This window comes from Apostichopus japonicus, chromosome 16 (genome assembly GCF_037975245.1).
Source record: "Apostichopus japonicus isolate 1M-3 chromosome 16, ASM3797524v1, whole genome shotgun sequence".
Classification (NCBI taxonomy): domain Eukaryota; kingdom Metazoa; phylum Echinodermata; class Holothuroidea; order Aspidochirotida; family Stichopodidae; genus Apostichopus; species Apostichopus japonicus.
Window position 1 is genome coordinate 44144581 of NC_092576.1, and position 15254 is coordinate 44159834.

A 15254-nucleotide genomic window follows, 5' to 3' on the forward strand; every position below is an offset into this window, starting at 1 on the left:
GTCCAGTGCAAGATTGGTTACCCATTCTTGTGTCCAGTGCAAGAGTATGTACTCATTCTTGTGTGCAATGCAAGAGTATGCACTCATTCTTGTGTGCAATGCAAGATTAGGTATTCATTCTTGTGTCCAATGCAAGAGAAGGTACCTATTCTTGTGTCCAGTGCAAGACAAGGTACCTATTCTTGTGTCCAGTGCAAGAGTAGGTACTTATTCTTGTGTCCATTGCAAGATTAGGTTCCCATTCTTGTGTCCAGTTCAAGACTAGGTACTTATCCTTGTGTCCAGTGGAAGGCTAGGTACCCATTCTTGTGTCCAGTGCAAGACTAGGTACTCATTCTTGTGTCCAGTGCAAGAGTAGGTACTCATTCTTGTGTCCAGTGCAAGATTAGGTACACATTCTTGTGTCCAGTGCAAGAGTAGGTACCTATTCTTGTTTCCAGAGGAAGAGTAGGTACTCATTCTTGTGTCCAGTTCAAGACTAGGTACACATTCTTATGGCCAGTGCAAGACCAGGGGTGTAAAAAATGTTTTCTTCCTGGCAAGTAAGGTATCATCTCCCACCAACCATATGGATGCGGAACAGCCATCGCGCCGCTTTAGTGGCACAAGGGGGTGCCTCAGGGGCATTCTCCATAAGTTTATACTCAATACACAACATAGTCTTTTGACTATGGAGATAAAACTCTGAAACTCAATAGAGAAATTACCAATTGTGTATGAAAAGTAAGTTGGTTCACCTTTCAAATTTTACGAAGGATTCAGCAAACACTTTCGAAAAATTTACTCGAAACTGGCATATCATGCTAAATGCAACTATTGTCATGTAAAGAAGGCTCTAGTACACCCATTTCTGAATAAACTGTAAGACCACATCAGGTGTTAAGCGGGGGAAAAAGAAAGTATTTTCTAGAATTTCCAAAAATACAGAAAAAATAATATCCTACCATAGTTAAGTGCATAGCAAAAACCCTAACCACCTTGTCGGTTACAGATCTCAAGTAACTACAAAAACACAACTAAATATATTGCGAAGGTGACGTTTTCTACAAGAACATGGAAACAATATTTAGCATTTAGTTAATCATGCCAAGGGGCCTAAAACACGGGAATACAAGGTTTACTTTCATAATAAAGATGGTCATAGCTATAGCTTGGCCTTGATATCGTGATATGCGTGTATGGTATGGGTGGTGCCTTGTGTATTCCATAAAACGTTCCTTGGAAACTTGCCAAAAAATGTTAACCAACAGGTGTTAGACAGGGGAAGAGCTCACAGGTACCTGGGAAAATTTGCAGCACATGTAGCCTACCGTATTATTTAAGTAGGGTTAAACCGTAGTGCAGTTGTAAACTGATGTACGTATGGTGCAGGCTATTCATTGTGAGGCAGTCTAGAAATGGGGCTTTGCCTAACGTTGTTTGTTTCATAATATCGGAACTTTTGTAAGTTAAACTTTTTAAAGATTGTAAGACAGATTGAATCTCTTTTCATTATATAACAAAATATAGCTACTCTAACTTGTCATTTTAAAATTTTCATCAGTTCTGTGACAATTTAAATTAAAAAATTGTCAGTATTTGAATCCTCAACTGCGAATTTTTTATCGTCAGACACGCAAAAATACCAAAATTTTCCGGCGACCTTCGCCTTCTGCACCCCCACAAAGGGTTCCACCCTTGACCCCACCAGGGCCGTAAGGCGGGCCTTTGGATCCCACGCCATTATGCTCGCACGCTACACGTGCTGGGCGTGTTCGCTGCGCGAACACCGCCGGTAAATCGGCAGTGTGTTCGCGGGAAATTAAACAAGGTTTTCCAACACTGGCTTGAGAGATGCAGCGGGCTGGCGGCGGCGATGCCTTTGAGTGTATTAAATAGTTATGAGAAATAAAGACACCCAGACACTAGTAAGTTTTTTCTGACTTTTTATGTCTTTTTTAAATTTTATTTCCTCTTTGGCTCTTTCTCTAACCTTGTTTCCACCTTATTTTTTTCCCACTGCGTGTGAGATTTCCCACAAGTTATCAACATTTCCCGGCAATGAGCTTCCCTTTTTGGCGTCTTTTTACAGGCCTGTGCAAGACTATGTAGCCTAAACATTTCTTGTATCGTGCAGGACTAGGTATTCACACTCATGTTTAGTGCAGACTAGGTACTCATTCTTGTGTCCTGTGCAAGAGTAGGTACTCATTCTAGTGTCCAGTGCAAGACTAGGTACTCATTCTCTTGTCCAGATACTAGGTACTCATACTTATGTCTAGTGCAGGATTAAGTGCTCATAATTATGCTTAGAGCCCTGTACTCTTACCCTTACTTATACCCATGCTTGTATGCATACTCATCCTAACAACACTATGAATTCCTTCTTGTACACATCCTCTTGCTGTGTTACTTATAACAATGCTGTCTGTAACCAACCATCTCAAGGAAGGAGGCTGTTCACCTGACAAGGTACCTCAATAAAACTGAGACCGCGTGTGCATTCAAACTATTCCCAAGGACTCGATACTGTTGTTTGCGACTGAGTTCAGATGGAAAACCTGAAAGAAAAGAGCAAATAAGTCATGGAAATGTTGATGAATAAATTCCCAGAAATTGGTTTCTTCTTCAACACTGAACAAATACTACGCATATGGAACTTAGGCAAACAGGTGTGGAGGATTAATACTATATTTATTTCTGAAGTGGGGTGTCTGTTTCTGGTTGGGAGGAGAAGCTGGGGATGGGTTAGGGGTTGGAGGTTAGACAGAGGGTTGCTGGAATATTGCTCCTGTTTTGACTATTAATGCATCATTTCTATACAATTTCCGTAATACCTCCCAGTATCGCGATTCCAGTAACATGGCTTGATATTTGGGATAAAGTGCCCACTTTATGTAAGAAATGGTTTGATCACTTTGAGAATCACATTCAAATCATATTCTCTTCTTCCATCTACTATAACAATGTTGCAATAGTTGAGAGGGAGGGGGCAGTGAAGGAGCGTCCATACAGTCAGAGAGATCTTCTGCAAACAGGTGACCCACTGTTCACCTCTTTGTGTATGAACTCATTCTCTGGGACTACGTCACTAAGTTGTTTACACCTGGTGTCTTAGTGGTTGTTGAGTAATGTTGGTGTTTTCCGGTAATGAGTAAGCCGATCAGCTGGTTCATTTATTTCCTTATTTGGGCTGGGCAGGAAGTTGTATTGTTTTAGGGTACTTTCCTTTGGCTCTATAAGAAGGCCAGTTTACCAGCGATCTGTGCAACTCACTTGACAGCCCTCAGCCGTCGATTGGATGTCGGAGACAGCACCATTAGAAATTACATCATAATTTCTGTACAGGTACGAACCACTTTGTATTTTCCAGAAGTAAACTTCTTAGTGAAGTAACGTTCAGTTACTCTGTGATGGCTCAAAGTAAATTAATTTAATTAATATATATTAAAAAAAATTATAGTTTACAATCCATGGTGTAATTTAGCAACTATGTGTTCCATTTATAATGACATATAGCCAATGTTGTTTATCCCGTTATGAGTATTTCTGTATTGTGTACTCTATAGGTTACACTATGACTATATGCTACATGTATATTAGAATTTATCGTTTTGTGGTATCCTTATTAGCTGATATGTGTTCTTTAGCTTCCCTTGGTGACAGTTCTTGTCAGAGGTTGGCCCTAAATAGTTTTGCTTCTGTTTGGTGGTACATATGCTATGTTTATGAGAGACTTATCATATAGGGTATTTATGGTGTTATATTATTTTAAGTATTTATGCATCTAGTTGTCTATTAGCAACATGCTAGTAATTAGGTTAGGGCAATTAGCACTTGACTGAGACTTACTGCATGGTGTCCATCATTGACTGCCCCGTCGGCTAGATGTGAGCTTTATTACTTATGCTATTTACTGGAAACATATTTCTTAATGATTCAAGTGTATTTATTGTAGATTTGCCTGTCTGTATTTAGTGTTGAGCCCATTGTATGATTATATTGCTATGTAAGTTAGGCCACTCACTTGACAGCCCTCAGCCGTCAATATGATGTAGACATCACCATTATAATTTACTTCATAATTTCTATACAGGTTCTTCGGGTTTGGGTCGGCATGACTCACGTCCTGGTCGTAAGATGCCCCTCCCCACCAGGCAATGATGTGCCCTGATCGGACAGAGGGCCCAGCGGGTCTAGAAAGGGAGTGAATCCCTACCCCCTACCAGTGTCACCACCCAGATAAAGATGAAATTGATTGTTTTAATTGTTTAATATTTCAACAGACTAGGAATCGTCTGTCGTTCTTTATTACTTTACCTTTTTTCTCTTTCTGTCTTTAACTTATGAATATATAGATGACATAGCCACATATGCATGTGTTTACATTGAAACCAACTAGTTGCTGGAGCATTACTACCACTCCATTTTGAACTTTGCAATCTCACGTTCAAGATTTTGCCTAAATCCTACCTGAACATAACTTCAGTTTAACAGATATGACTTTTTACTTACTAAATTCTTTTGGAAAACAGTGAAAGTTGGCAACTTCCCTCGGTGTGAAATATCTCAAGCCGAGCTGTTGGAGGCGAAGCAAGGTCACATTAGAGTCAAGTCGGTCTTCAAACGCCCATTGTTTCTAGAAAGTAAAAGTCACTAATCAAAATCAAATAACTTAGTCACATGATCAAACATGCAGATCAAACTTGAAACTAAGGGAGTGAACACCAATCACATGACTTCAGATTGATCATGTGATTAATTTAAATGTATAGCACAGTAACTTCAAAGTGTGCTTACAAATACTGTAACTGCCTCACCATATACCATCATGATGCCACAGTGTTACTGTTCACAGGATTACAGAGAGAGTTACAGTAAAGCTGTTTGTCTGTTATGAGTTTCGACTGTGTCCCATTGTTCCCATACCTCTACAAACATTTTGTCTGGCATCACTTGTTTACACCACATTTGAAAACAATTCACAGATTTAATCTTTTTTCTAATGTATCTCCTTGTCAAAGCAGCATGAAACAGTAAAGAGAAAACTTCATGGTTTGTAAATATCATTTGAACAAATTCACAAACTGTACAATTTACTCTGTGTACAAATAGAGCTGTAGTTATACATCTGTGTACTGGTTTACCTGTGAATAGCAATGTACTATGTAACATTGCCCTCATTACTCCTTCAAACAGGTCTGACACAAGGGTGTTGTGGGGGGGGGGGGGACGGGGGACAAAGCTTCAGACCCAGTTATGTAGGTGATATGGGATAAAGAATAATGTATTATAATATTCGTAATATACTCAAGGAATAAACCATGGTTGCATGAATTTGCTTTGCCTGAAAGAATACCTTACTATCCATAAATGGAGCACTGACATGGATCTCAATGCCCCTACCTACAAAGACTCACATCGGTGTGTTTACATTGGTATTTATCACAACCACTTACCTTTAATAATCTGTTCAAAGCGATTTTTCTGAATCTATGAAAAAAATCTGTAAGGTGTTGATGAAGTTGGTCAGTTAAAGGTAAAGATGGCCATTACCCAAAGAAGATCCCGCCTTCCTAAGGTTCCCTAATGTCTTTCAAAAGTGTCCAAAGAGTGTCAATTATGCTGAACACAATTAAATTGTTGGAAAAAAGAGAGTTTTTACTTGAATTTAGGAGGTTTTTTGTTTGTTAATTCTCTAGGTTATCGACATAAATCTCCAGGCACTGTTCTGAATCTCCAGGCAAAATAGGTGTGTTGGAGACGGGAGGGGGCGCTGTTGGTATGGCAATCTTTATCCTACTGAGTCACTAATGAATTGTGTGCAGTGCTTACCGTTAATGAGTTGTTACGTTGAAGAAAAGAACCTGTTCCTTCCACATAGTGTCCATACCTGCAGAGTATAAAGAAAAACATATCAAATCAATAAGACGAAATAACAATGTGTGCAATGTGATGAAATTATTAAATGTTGATATTGAATAAATACTGAAATAGTAAGGAACCTTGGTGCATCTCCCTTTTTCATGTAATTATAACATTATGTGTTTAATTTTCACTGAAATCACCCGAGAGGACCTGTTGCTGTGCCCAGTAAAGAATGTTGCTGTGTCCTTTACCCTCCTACCCTTCTTGCAGAGAAACTTGTCTTGTGACTTTTTGCAACATTCATCCGCAGTTTAGTTTCCAGTGTATTATCATAGGATAGCTTATATTCATCGGCAGTTTAGTTTACAGTGTATTATTCATAGGATAACTTATATGCACCCGCAGTTTAGTTTACAGTGTATTTTTCATAGGATAACTTATATTCATCCTCATTATTCATAGGATAACTTATATGCACCCCCAGTTTAGTTTACAGTGTATTATTCATAGGATAACTTATATTCATCCGCAGTTTAGTTTACAGTGTATTATTCATAGGAAAATTAATATTCATCGGCAGTTTAGTTTACAGTGTATTATTCATTGGATAACTTATATTCATCCGCAGTTTAGTTTACAGTGTATTATTCATAGGATAACTTATATGCACCCGCAGTTTAGTGTACAGTGTATTATTCATAGGATAACTTATAAGCACCCGCAGTTTAGTTTACAGTGTATTATTCATAGGATAACTTATATTCATCTGCAGTTTAGTTTACAGTGTATTATTCATAGGAAAATTAATATTCCTCGGCAGTTTAGTTTACAGTGTATTATTCATAGGATAACTTATTTGCACCCGCAGTTTAGTTTACAGTGTATTATTCATAGGATCATTTATATGCACCCGCAGTTTAGTTTACAGTGTATTATTCATAGGATAACTAAAATTCATCCGCAGTTTAGTTTACAGTGTATTATTCATAGGAAAACTAATATTCATCCACAGTTTAGTTTACAATGTATTATTCATAGGAAAACTTATATTCATCCGCAGTTTACTTTACAGTGTATTATTCATAGGATAACATATTCATCTGTAGGTGGGTGTACAGTGTATATTATTTACAGGTCAGATTAGAGAATTGTTAATGCTTGGTAGGCTTGGACAAACTGTTGGCCAAACAAAACTAGCTTTCAGCCATATCCTGTGTATGAGCTAATGAACCAGTTCCTTGGCATGTTGGCCATACTCAAGGAATAAAGATATATCACAATGGGCAGTCACCGTTACTTAATGAACCTGTTCTTTGACATGAACTAAATATTTAGACATTTATACATGAAAAATGATACTCCTCCAAACTCACGCCTTCGTAAAACAGCAAGTTCTTTCATCTTCGTCTCCTACGATATCCATCACTCGTCCAAACCTTAACAATGTCTTATCTGGAACGGCATAGTCTTCAAAACTTTCTTGTGAAAGTGCCTCTAAATATTCCTTGATATTTCTCTCTTTAGGTGATATCTTATCTTCCGTTTTGCTACCTATGTCCCTCTGAGGTTCTAGATTTGATATCCTAATTGATTCTGAAGTATTTTGGATATCTGCTTCAGATTTACTCCTATCATTGATATCACTTGTATCTGTCCTTCCTGGTGTACTTTCAACTTCTTGCAAATTATTCTTATCTAAGTTACTATGGCAACATACATTTTCTGACAGAATCTGGTGATTGAGTAAAGTATTTTCTTCATTCGTCAAAGTCGTTTCCTTGAATATCAGAGGTTGCTGTTTAGCGAGTAAAAAGTAACGAAGTCTCTGATTGGGAACTCCTAAATCTGTCGGCGAAAGTAAGAATTCCTGCAGAGAGAAATGGAATATGACCTAAGACACATGATCAGTAGCATTATCACATTAGGCAGATCAATATCAGGGTGTAGGCTCAAAATCACAGGGATCTATCATATTAAGGATGAGATCTTATGTCATACTCAGCTGGTACCTGAGATGTCACAAAATACACCCAAAATGAAATGTATTTTATATCATACTCAGCTGGTACCTGAGATGTCACAAAATACAAAATACACCAAATTAAATGTCTTATGTCGTACTCAGCTGGTATCTGAGAAGTAACAAAATACACCCAAAATTAAATATATGTTATTTCATACTCAGCTGGTACCAGAGATGTCACAAATTACAAAATACACCCAAAATTGTTGACAAACATGATAGGCACATGTTTGTAGCTGTTCAGTAACTTTTGATATCATGCATTACACAGCATATCCAACATTATCAAGAAAACCTACACAAATTGATGGGAAAAGTAGGTAAAAATAGGATCGTACAATTATAGGATGGCTGAAAAGCCTTCACTAAAGAAAAGAGATTTACCTTGTATGAATAATGACACTTCTTCAAAACGTCAACCAACTCATTTCTAAGAGAGGAAAATAAATGATTAGATTATTTTCTGTACGTGATTCCTCCAGGCATTTCGATTCTCACATTTTTGTCCTGATTAATGCAGAATGGTCAAATTGCTATAAGATGTACCTAGCAATCTTTCTACACACGAATCTTAATATTTGTCATTAAAGCTATATATTCCATAACTGCTACACAAGATTTGAACAGTAAATTATTCTTGTACTGATGACATTTTATTTAGAAACATGATTATGATTGCAGGAACAAATTTAACAACTTCAACGTCTCCCCCCCCCCATAGGCCAATATACGGGCATGACACTAAGCGGCCACATAACCCCGTTTATTGGCTCATGGGGATAACCAAATTTATTAAAACTTAAACCTTGCATTGGGTGTCTATCCAATCAACATTTTACACTCATGTTAGTTTTGATAAACATACTTTTAAAATTCAATGACCTGGAACAAATACATACTTTCACTGAATAATACTCAAAGGTAAGGGACAACAGTCCTGTAGGAAAACTAACTTTATTGAAAATGAGGGGAAAAAAAACAAAGCAAGCCCAAATATTTCAAACTTCGACTCCCACCTGGTATCAGAACTTTCAAATCCTTTCACATTTTCTACGAGAATATATCCAGGCTTCTTGGTCAATCTGGAATAGAGATACATCAAGGAATTAATGAATTCTCATATTTATGAGATGATTTAGGAAGAAAACAAATTTAAGAGTGCAAAATTGGGACATGGTAACATAATAACCTCAAGCCTGACCAATGATCTACACACCCCTGAATGTAACATAGTAAAGCAACTAGCCTTAGATATGTAGGAAACTGGCTGCTCGTGAAGGGGGGCAGGTATGGGGCCTTTTTGAGGGTACTGCTTTTATTATCTAGTTTGCAAGGGTGTAAAGTTCATCTGCTTTATCTTTATCCTTCAAAACGCATACTTTGCACATTCGTCAAACAACTTGCTTCGGGACTCTCCCAGTAATCTTCAGTTTACTAGAAAATTCAGCCTTCGTAGCTTGCTAACTTTTTATCTATGAACTCTTGGCCTTTCATACACACTAACTCACTCAGGATTCTCAGCCTTCCTTAGTAACTCACTTGGAACTCTTGGCATTCCTGAATAAATCTATCCTACTAAGTAACTGAATGGACTCTTAGTCATTCTATGTAATAGACTGAAGAATTACCAGAAATCCCCTCCTCACCTACTAATAACCCACTACATAATATCAGTATCAGTCATTCTATGTAATAAACTGAAGAATTACCAGAAATCCCCTCCTCACCTCCTAATAACTCACTACATAATATCAGTATCAGTCATTCTATGTAATAAACTGAAGAATTACCAGAAATCCCCTCATCACCTCCTATTAACTCACTACATCAGTATCTGTAATTCAATCAAGTTTTTCTTCTCCCTTTAGTGACCCTGAGATCTCTGAAGTCAATAACATTCCTGAGCAATCCAGTGACAATCTAAACCCTTTAAAATATCTACATCAGAACTCTCAACTTTTCAGAGTTACCCACTCTAGACTCTCAACAGAACATTTTGAAGAAGTAATTGATGTAAACAACAACAACAACTGTTGATAGATTAGATTGAAATAAATAGAGGCCATGCAATGGAGAAGAAAACAAGAGAAATTTAGAATAAATCTTTGTGTCATAAAAAGGTTTAAAAGGACCGTAAAATAACTTACTGAGGTAATGTTTGGAGTAGATAAAGAAAACTGGATGTCCTGGGGTCACTTTTATCTCCTTTAAGACCAACCCTGAGATATAAAATAAACAAAACAGCTAGTTAAAAGTAAATAAGATTGTAATTTTTCTGTACAGGAACTTGTTACTTCTTTATTATGATACTTATTATTCCTGTAAGAGTGTGCTCAAGTTAAAACAAACTGCTTAAAAGATCTTACAAAATGTTACAATGTTTCTCTATTCATGAAATGTTGTGATTTGTGCATAACAAATCATTGACCTCAGCCTAAGTATAAGACACCAATGTGGTTCTCACCATGGTCTGAATTCACAAAATGTTGAAAATTTTCAGGAACGGTTGTGTCCCACTATTTGGTATTATACTTTTCCATTACTGTACTTAGGTACAGTGACACATGCTAACAGGATAAATTATATTTCCTTAACCGGTTAAGGTCACCAAACTGACAATTTAAATAGATACTTTGTATTTGGGTTATGACCTTCCATTACTCCAGTCATGTTCTATATTGTTATTTCCTTTTACTTTGTTTCAATCCACCAACCGTTCTAATTACAGTTGGGATAGTTTCCTTATGCTAATACCTCTCTAAACTGTCCTCCCATATCATGCTTGAAAGCACTCATAATGACAGTACAAGCAGTTCCAAACGTTTATCTGATAGAAACATGATATTCATACTGCTCATACTGACAGTATAAGTGCTCTGATGCATAACATGACAGTACAGTATAGAGAAAAAATAGTCCAAACTGGAGTACTGTATAACACCAGAGAGTATCCCTTTAAGTTGTAATGCTTTTAAGTACACAAAGTCTCAAGTGTCATTCTACCTTGATGTGGAAATAGCTACCTAACACTCTTATAGCCAAACATTCTTTACCTTCATTTAGGAGGCATCTAACCAAAGATATCACACTTTATTAATTACAAGGTCCATTACATTCATGAGTGTGCAGGAGGCAATTTTATTATTTGATCATTACCTTGTAAATGGTTGGCAAGGAGGACTCATTAGAAAAACATCAGCATCCCACTTAATGAAATCCTTTAAGGAAACAGACTAAAATAAAAGATAAAAATACAAATTAATTTATAGGAAATATCATCAAAACATGCTGTTAATCATACAATCATTAATAAAGATCTGTAATTAACATCTAACTTCAAGTTTGTGGTAGACCAGTTCTGGCTCTGACCCATAATCATTGATCAATTTCTTTGAATCTAAAAGAAAGTCATCATTTACGACAAGCACAACAAGAGTCAAACATTCAATTGCAGTGTTCCGTTAACGTGGCAAAGTTTTAAGGATTTTTCTGGTCACCCTCTGACAGCCAGGTATCACATTTTGACTTTCGGAATAGAAAATTTGGTTGACCGCAAAAATGTTTCTAAATAACAGTGACCAAATAACAATGCTGCAGGAGAGATGGGTAGGTTTGATGAATGGAACAGCTATAAAAACACTGTAGGAGAGATGTGTAGGTTTGATGAATAGAACAGCTATATGTACACTGTAGGAGAGATGTGTAGGTTTGATGAATATAATAGCTATATGTACACTGTAGGAGAGATGTGTAGGTTTCATGAATAGAACAGCTATAAATAAACTGGGAGAGATGTGTAGGTTTGGTGAATAGGACACCAATATGTACGCTGTAGGAGATATGTGTAGGTTTGATGAATAGAACAGCTATAAATAAACTGTGGGAGAGATGTGTAAGTTTGGTGAATAGAACAGCAATATGTTTATTTCAGGGGGAAATGTGTAGGTTTGGTGATAGAAAAGCTATATGTACACTGTAGGAGAGATGTTTAGGTTTGGTGAATAGAACAGCTATAAAAACACTGTAGGAGAGATTTTTAGGTTTGATGAATAGAACAGCTATATGTACACTGTAGGAGAGATGCGTAGGTTTGATGAATAGAATAGCTATATGTACACTGTAGGAGAGATGTGTAGGTTTGATGAATAGAACAGCTATAAATAAACTGGGAGAGATGTGTAAGTTTGGTGAATAGAACATCAATATGTTTATTTCAGGGGGGAGATGTGTAGGTTTGGTGAATAGAAAAGCAATTTGTTTATTTCAGCAGAGATGTGTAGGTTGATGAATAGAACAACTATAAATACACTGTGGGAGAGATGTGTAGGTTTGATGAATAGAACAGCAATATATACCTGTATACTAATTGAGATATGTGTAGGTTTGGTGAATAGAAAAGCAATTTGTTTATTTCAGCAGAGATGTGTAGGTTCGGTGAATAGAACAGCAATATGTACACTGTAGGAGAGATTTGTAGCTTTGATAAATAGAACAGCTCTCATAAAACGGTAGGAGATATGTTTAGGTTTGGTGAACAGAACAGCTCAATATGTACACTGTAGGAGTGGTATGTAGGTTTGTTGAATAGAAAACCAGATTTGTGGAGATAGCAATCATTTGACATAATCAGGGGCGGTGGGGGGGGGGGGGGACGGGGTTAGGGATAGTTACGATAGTTATGGTACAATCTGAATTTGATGTAAACCACTAGTTATCAGTCGGACAACATTCAAAGCTGATTTTGGTTGTTCGATAAGAAATTTGGTCATCTTGGAAGACCATTACAAAATTTGCCCTGCATAAATATTCTCAAAAGAGCTAAAGTTCTATTGGAAAAGATAAGCTGTACCTAATGTTCACCAATTAATCCAATTTTAGTAGTCTTCTCAAAGATTTTAAAGATCCTGATTTATAAACAAGCAATAAATATTAAAAAAAGAAAAATATTTTCCTTGAGTCTGTTCACAACAAGGAATATTTCATATTTTGTTATACCTCAATTGCCACTCCTAGGCATAAACCGAGCCATCATTTTAAAGCAAAGTAACAAATTAACAGGAACCAAGAGCACATGTATAAGTTGTTAGAAACTTCAAAGAAATGTCATGGAAATGGACCAGCAAGCAGCATGTTCATGTTTGCAATGACAGGTACAGTACAAGGGAGTATATTAACATGTTATTACCAACTACTGAATATTCATAGATGTGAAAGCAATGAAGATATGCTTACTAATAGTCAAATCAGCTATCTATTGTACAGTTTAAACCACCCCATCAGTTCCATGTTCTCACCCCTCCCCACCCCCTCCCCCACCAACCTCCCTAAAAGGTTAAAATGCAAACCAGGAAGACAAAACCAATAGCAACCAAAATGAACTTTACTAATTGTCAACAACAATGAGGCTATTCTATAATTGAAACCACTGCTCTACCCCAAACCCCCCACCCCTTCCCCCCAAAAAAGGAGAATAAAATGATAAAATATGCCAAAAGATGCCAAAAGAGACAAATAAGTTAACATGTTAGACTGCATAACTGTACCTGTATATTCCGTTGGAGTAAGTTGATATCTGGGAAATTATGTTTGTAAACTTTATTCGCGACCTCGTTGATGTCTACAGCAGCAACCACAGTGGAAGGTATTTCACTGACTGATGAGCAAGACAAAAGGTTTCATGAACATTTTCATTTTATGCATAACATATATAAACTGTAAAAAACTTTGATTTGTGTATTCCACAAATTGAAACAGCAGATAATCTACTGTAGGCTACATGTAAAATCAGCTAGCTTACACAAATTCATTGATGTATTTCTGCTTGCTGGAGACTGAGCCATGTTGGGTACCAATGAATTCACAAGTGTGTATACTGTATATTGTCTATAATCCTTATTCTTTTATCAACCATTTCCTTGTAGTAGGAATTTGGCATTGGAAGTTGAATTTTGAAGTCAAGCGTATTATCATCATTGTGACTGAAGGCGGAAAGTATGTATCATTTTGGGTGCACTGTAGGTCTACACACATTGCAATTGGTTCGATTGTAAACAATCAACTTTGTACATGAATACGATTTATTCAACCAACTAACAAGAGAGTGTATCAACTCAAAATGACAAACTTACAAGTAGAACCCTTCAATCAACATGTAAATTTATTCCCCAATCTTGTCTTAACTACAATTCAGTCTGTCCAGCAAACCATCACATTTGAAGACGGTGTATCTACAGTATATCTTTCCACGCGAAGCAAATACAGTTTCACCGTTACATTCTTGTGTAAAATCCATTCCTAAAATGTACGTTTCCGCCATGGCAGAAAGGACCGAAACATATGGCGTTAAAGTATGGCCATATGTACCTATTGAGGAATGGCACTGGAACCAGTTGGGCATAGGGTAACAATTACGTTGGACTTTGACTTTGACTTTGACTTCTGAGTTTTATCTCGTTCTGGCAGGATCCAAACATCCATGAAAACCCAGTTATAGAAATGAATCGTCAAAACCCTAACCTACAGACCTTTAATCCTACTAACCTACTTTGTGGAGCATGACTATTGTAACGGTACACTTTACCCTAACGTTAGGCCAGCTAACGAGGTACTGTACAGTACAGTTGGACTACAGTCTAGGGCCTAGCCTAGGTCCTATAAAAGGCTATAAGCCTCGGCCTGGGGTAGTTTCATTAGACCACGGCCTAGGGGCCTTACACTAGCTAAACTTACAGTATAAAAAGGCAACATAATCTTATCATATCAATGTATAAATCTCACGTATCAAGGCGTAATGCATTCCACCAACGCCACTGTAAAATTCGACAACACGAAGTTGCTCAATAGGGGCTGCCATTTTGTTAAAGTAAACGTTGACTGAAATTCACAGTCTTATTCATCACAGTTTTTGGTTTAGGAAACATTTGTACGGTGGTGTATAACGTCCATTGTATTACACTTTATCTACAGCTTGACGACATCGTTCCGTTCACTTAATTACGAACTAAAATCGTCACTTTCCAAGCCCCTCAAGAACAGATAGAAGCTTGAAATCGGATTTATCATACGCAAGTGACGCAGTCAGATGGAGAGAGAGGGAAGAAAAGCACCCAGCGGAAATTCTTACGATCGCAAGCAAGTATACACAAATCAGTGTTGAAAATGAATGATAGTAGGCTACTGTTTTGCATAAAGCTCTCTAACCGAAAAAAACATTTTCTCAAAGGGAGGAGGTACCTCTCCCACTCAAACCCTTCCCCGAAAAGACGATTAGCAAACTTTTTTGCCCCCACCTCATCATAGGCGTCACCAGCAATTCTTTGGAGAAAGAGGGAGAGCTAAATATAACCATTAGGTATCGTTGATCGATTTCGAAACCGACTTGCAG

General features: G+C 37.2%; 1 protein-coding gene across 2 annotated transcripts; it reads right to left on the reverse strand.

Annotated features, from left to right (window-relative positions):
* Positions 1-463: 463 nt before the first annotated feature.
* Positions 464-14794, reverse strand: LOC139982194 (tRNA (cytosine(38)-C(5))-methyltransferase-like). 2 transcript variants are annotated; one of them, XM_071994793.1, is made up of 10 exons: positions 14600-14726; positions 13414-13523; positions 11027-11103; positions 10018-10089; positions 8887-8952; positions 8255-8300; positions 7221-7714; positions 5815-5872; positions 4495-4618; positions 464-2540 (listed from the first exon to the last, which is right to left on the reverse strand). In XM_071994793.1, exons 3-10 carry the CDS (start codon positions 11053-11055, stop codon positions 2440-2442), a joined length of 990 nt encoding a protein of 329 aa, XP_071850894.1. In that variant the 5' UTR covers positions 11056-11103; positions 13414-13523; positions 14600-14726; the 3' UTR covers positions 464-2439. The 2 variants fall into 2 exon arrangements, with proteins under 2 accessions (XP_071850894.1, XP_071850893.1); XM_071994792.1 differs by having other exon boundaries at positions 467-2540; positions 14648-14794.
* Between the last annotated feature and the right edge of the window lie 460 nt (positions 14795-15254).

Coding starts and splice junctions, on each gene's coding strand:
- LOC139982194 (XM_071994792.1), bottom strand. CDS start 14,723: ATGGCAGCCCCTATTGAGCAACTTCGTGTTGTCGAATTTTACAGTGGC. Junction 11,104..13,413: donor TACTCCAACGGAATATACAG/GTACAGTTATGC, acceptor CTTTTATTTTAG/TCTGTTTCCTTAAAGGATTT. Junction 2,541..4,494: donor CTGTTTTCCAAAAGAATTTA/GTAAGTAAAAAG, acceptor CTTTTCTTTCAG/GTTTTCCATCTGAACTCAGT.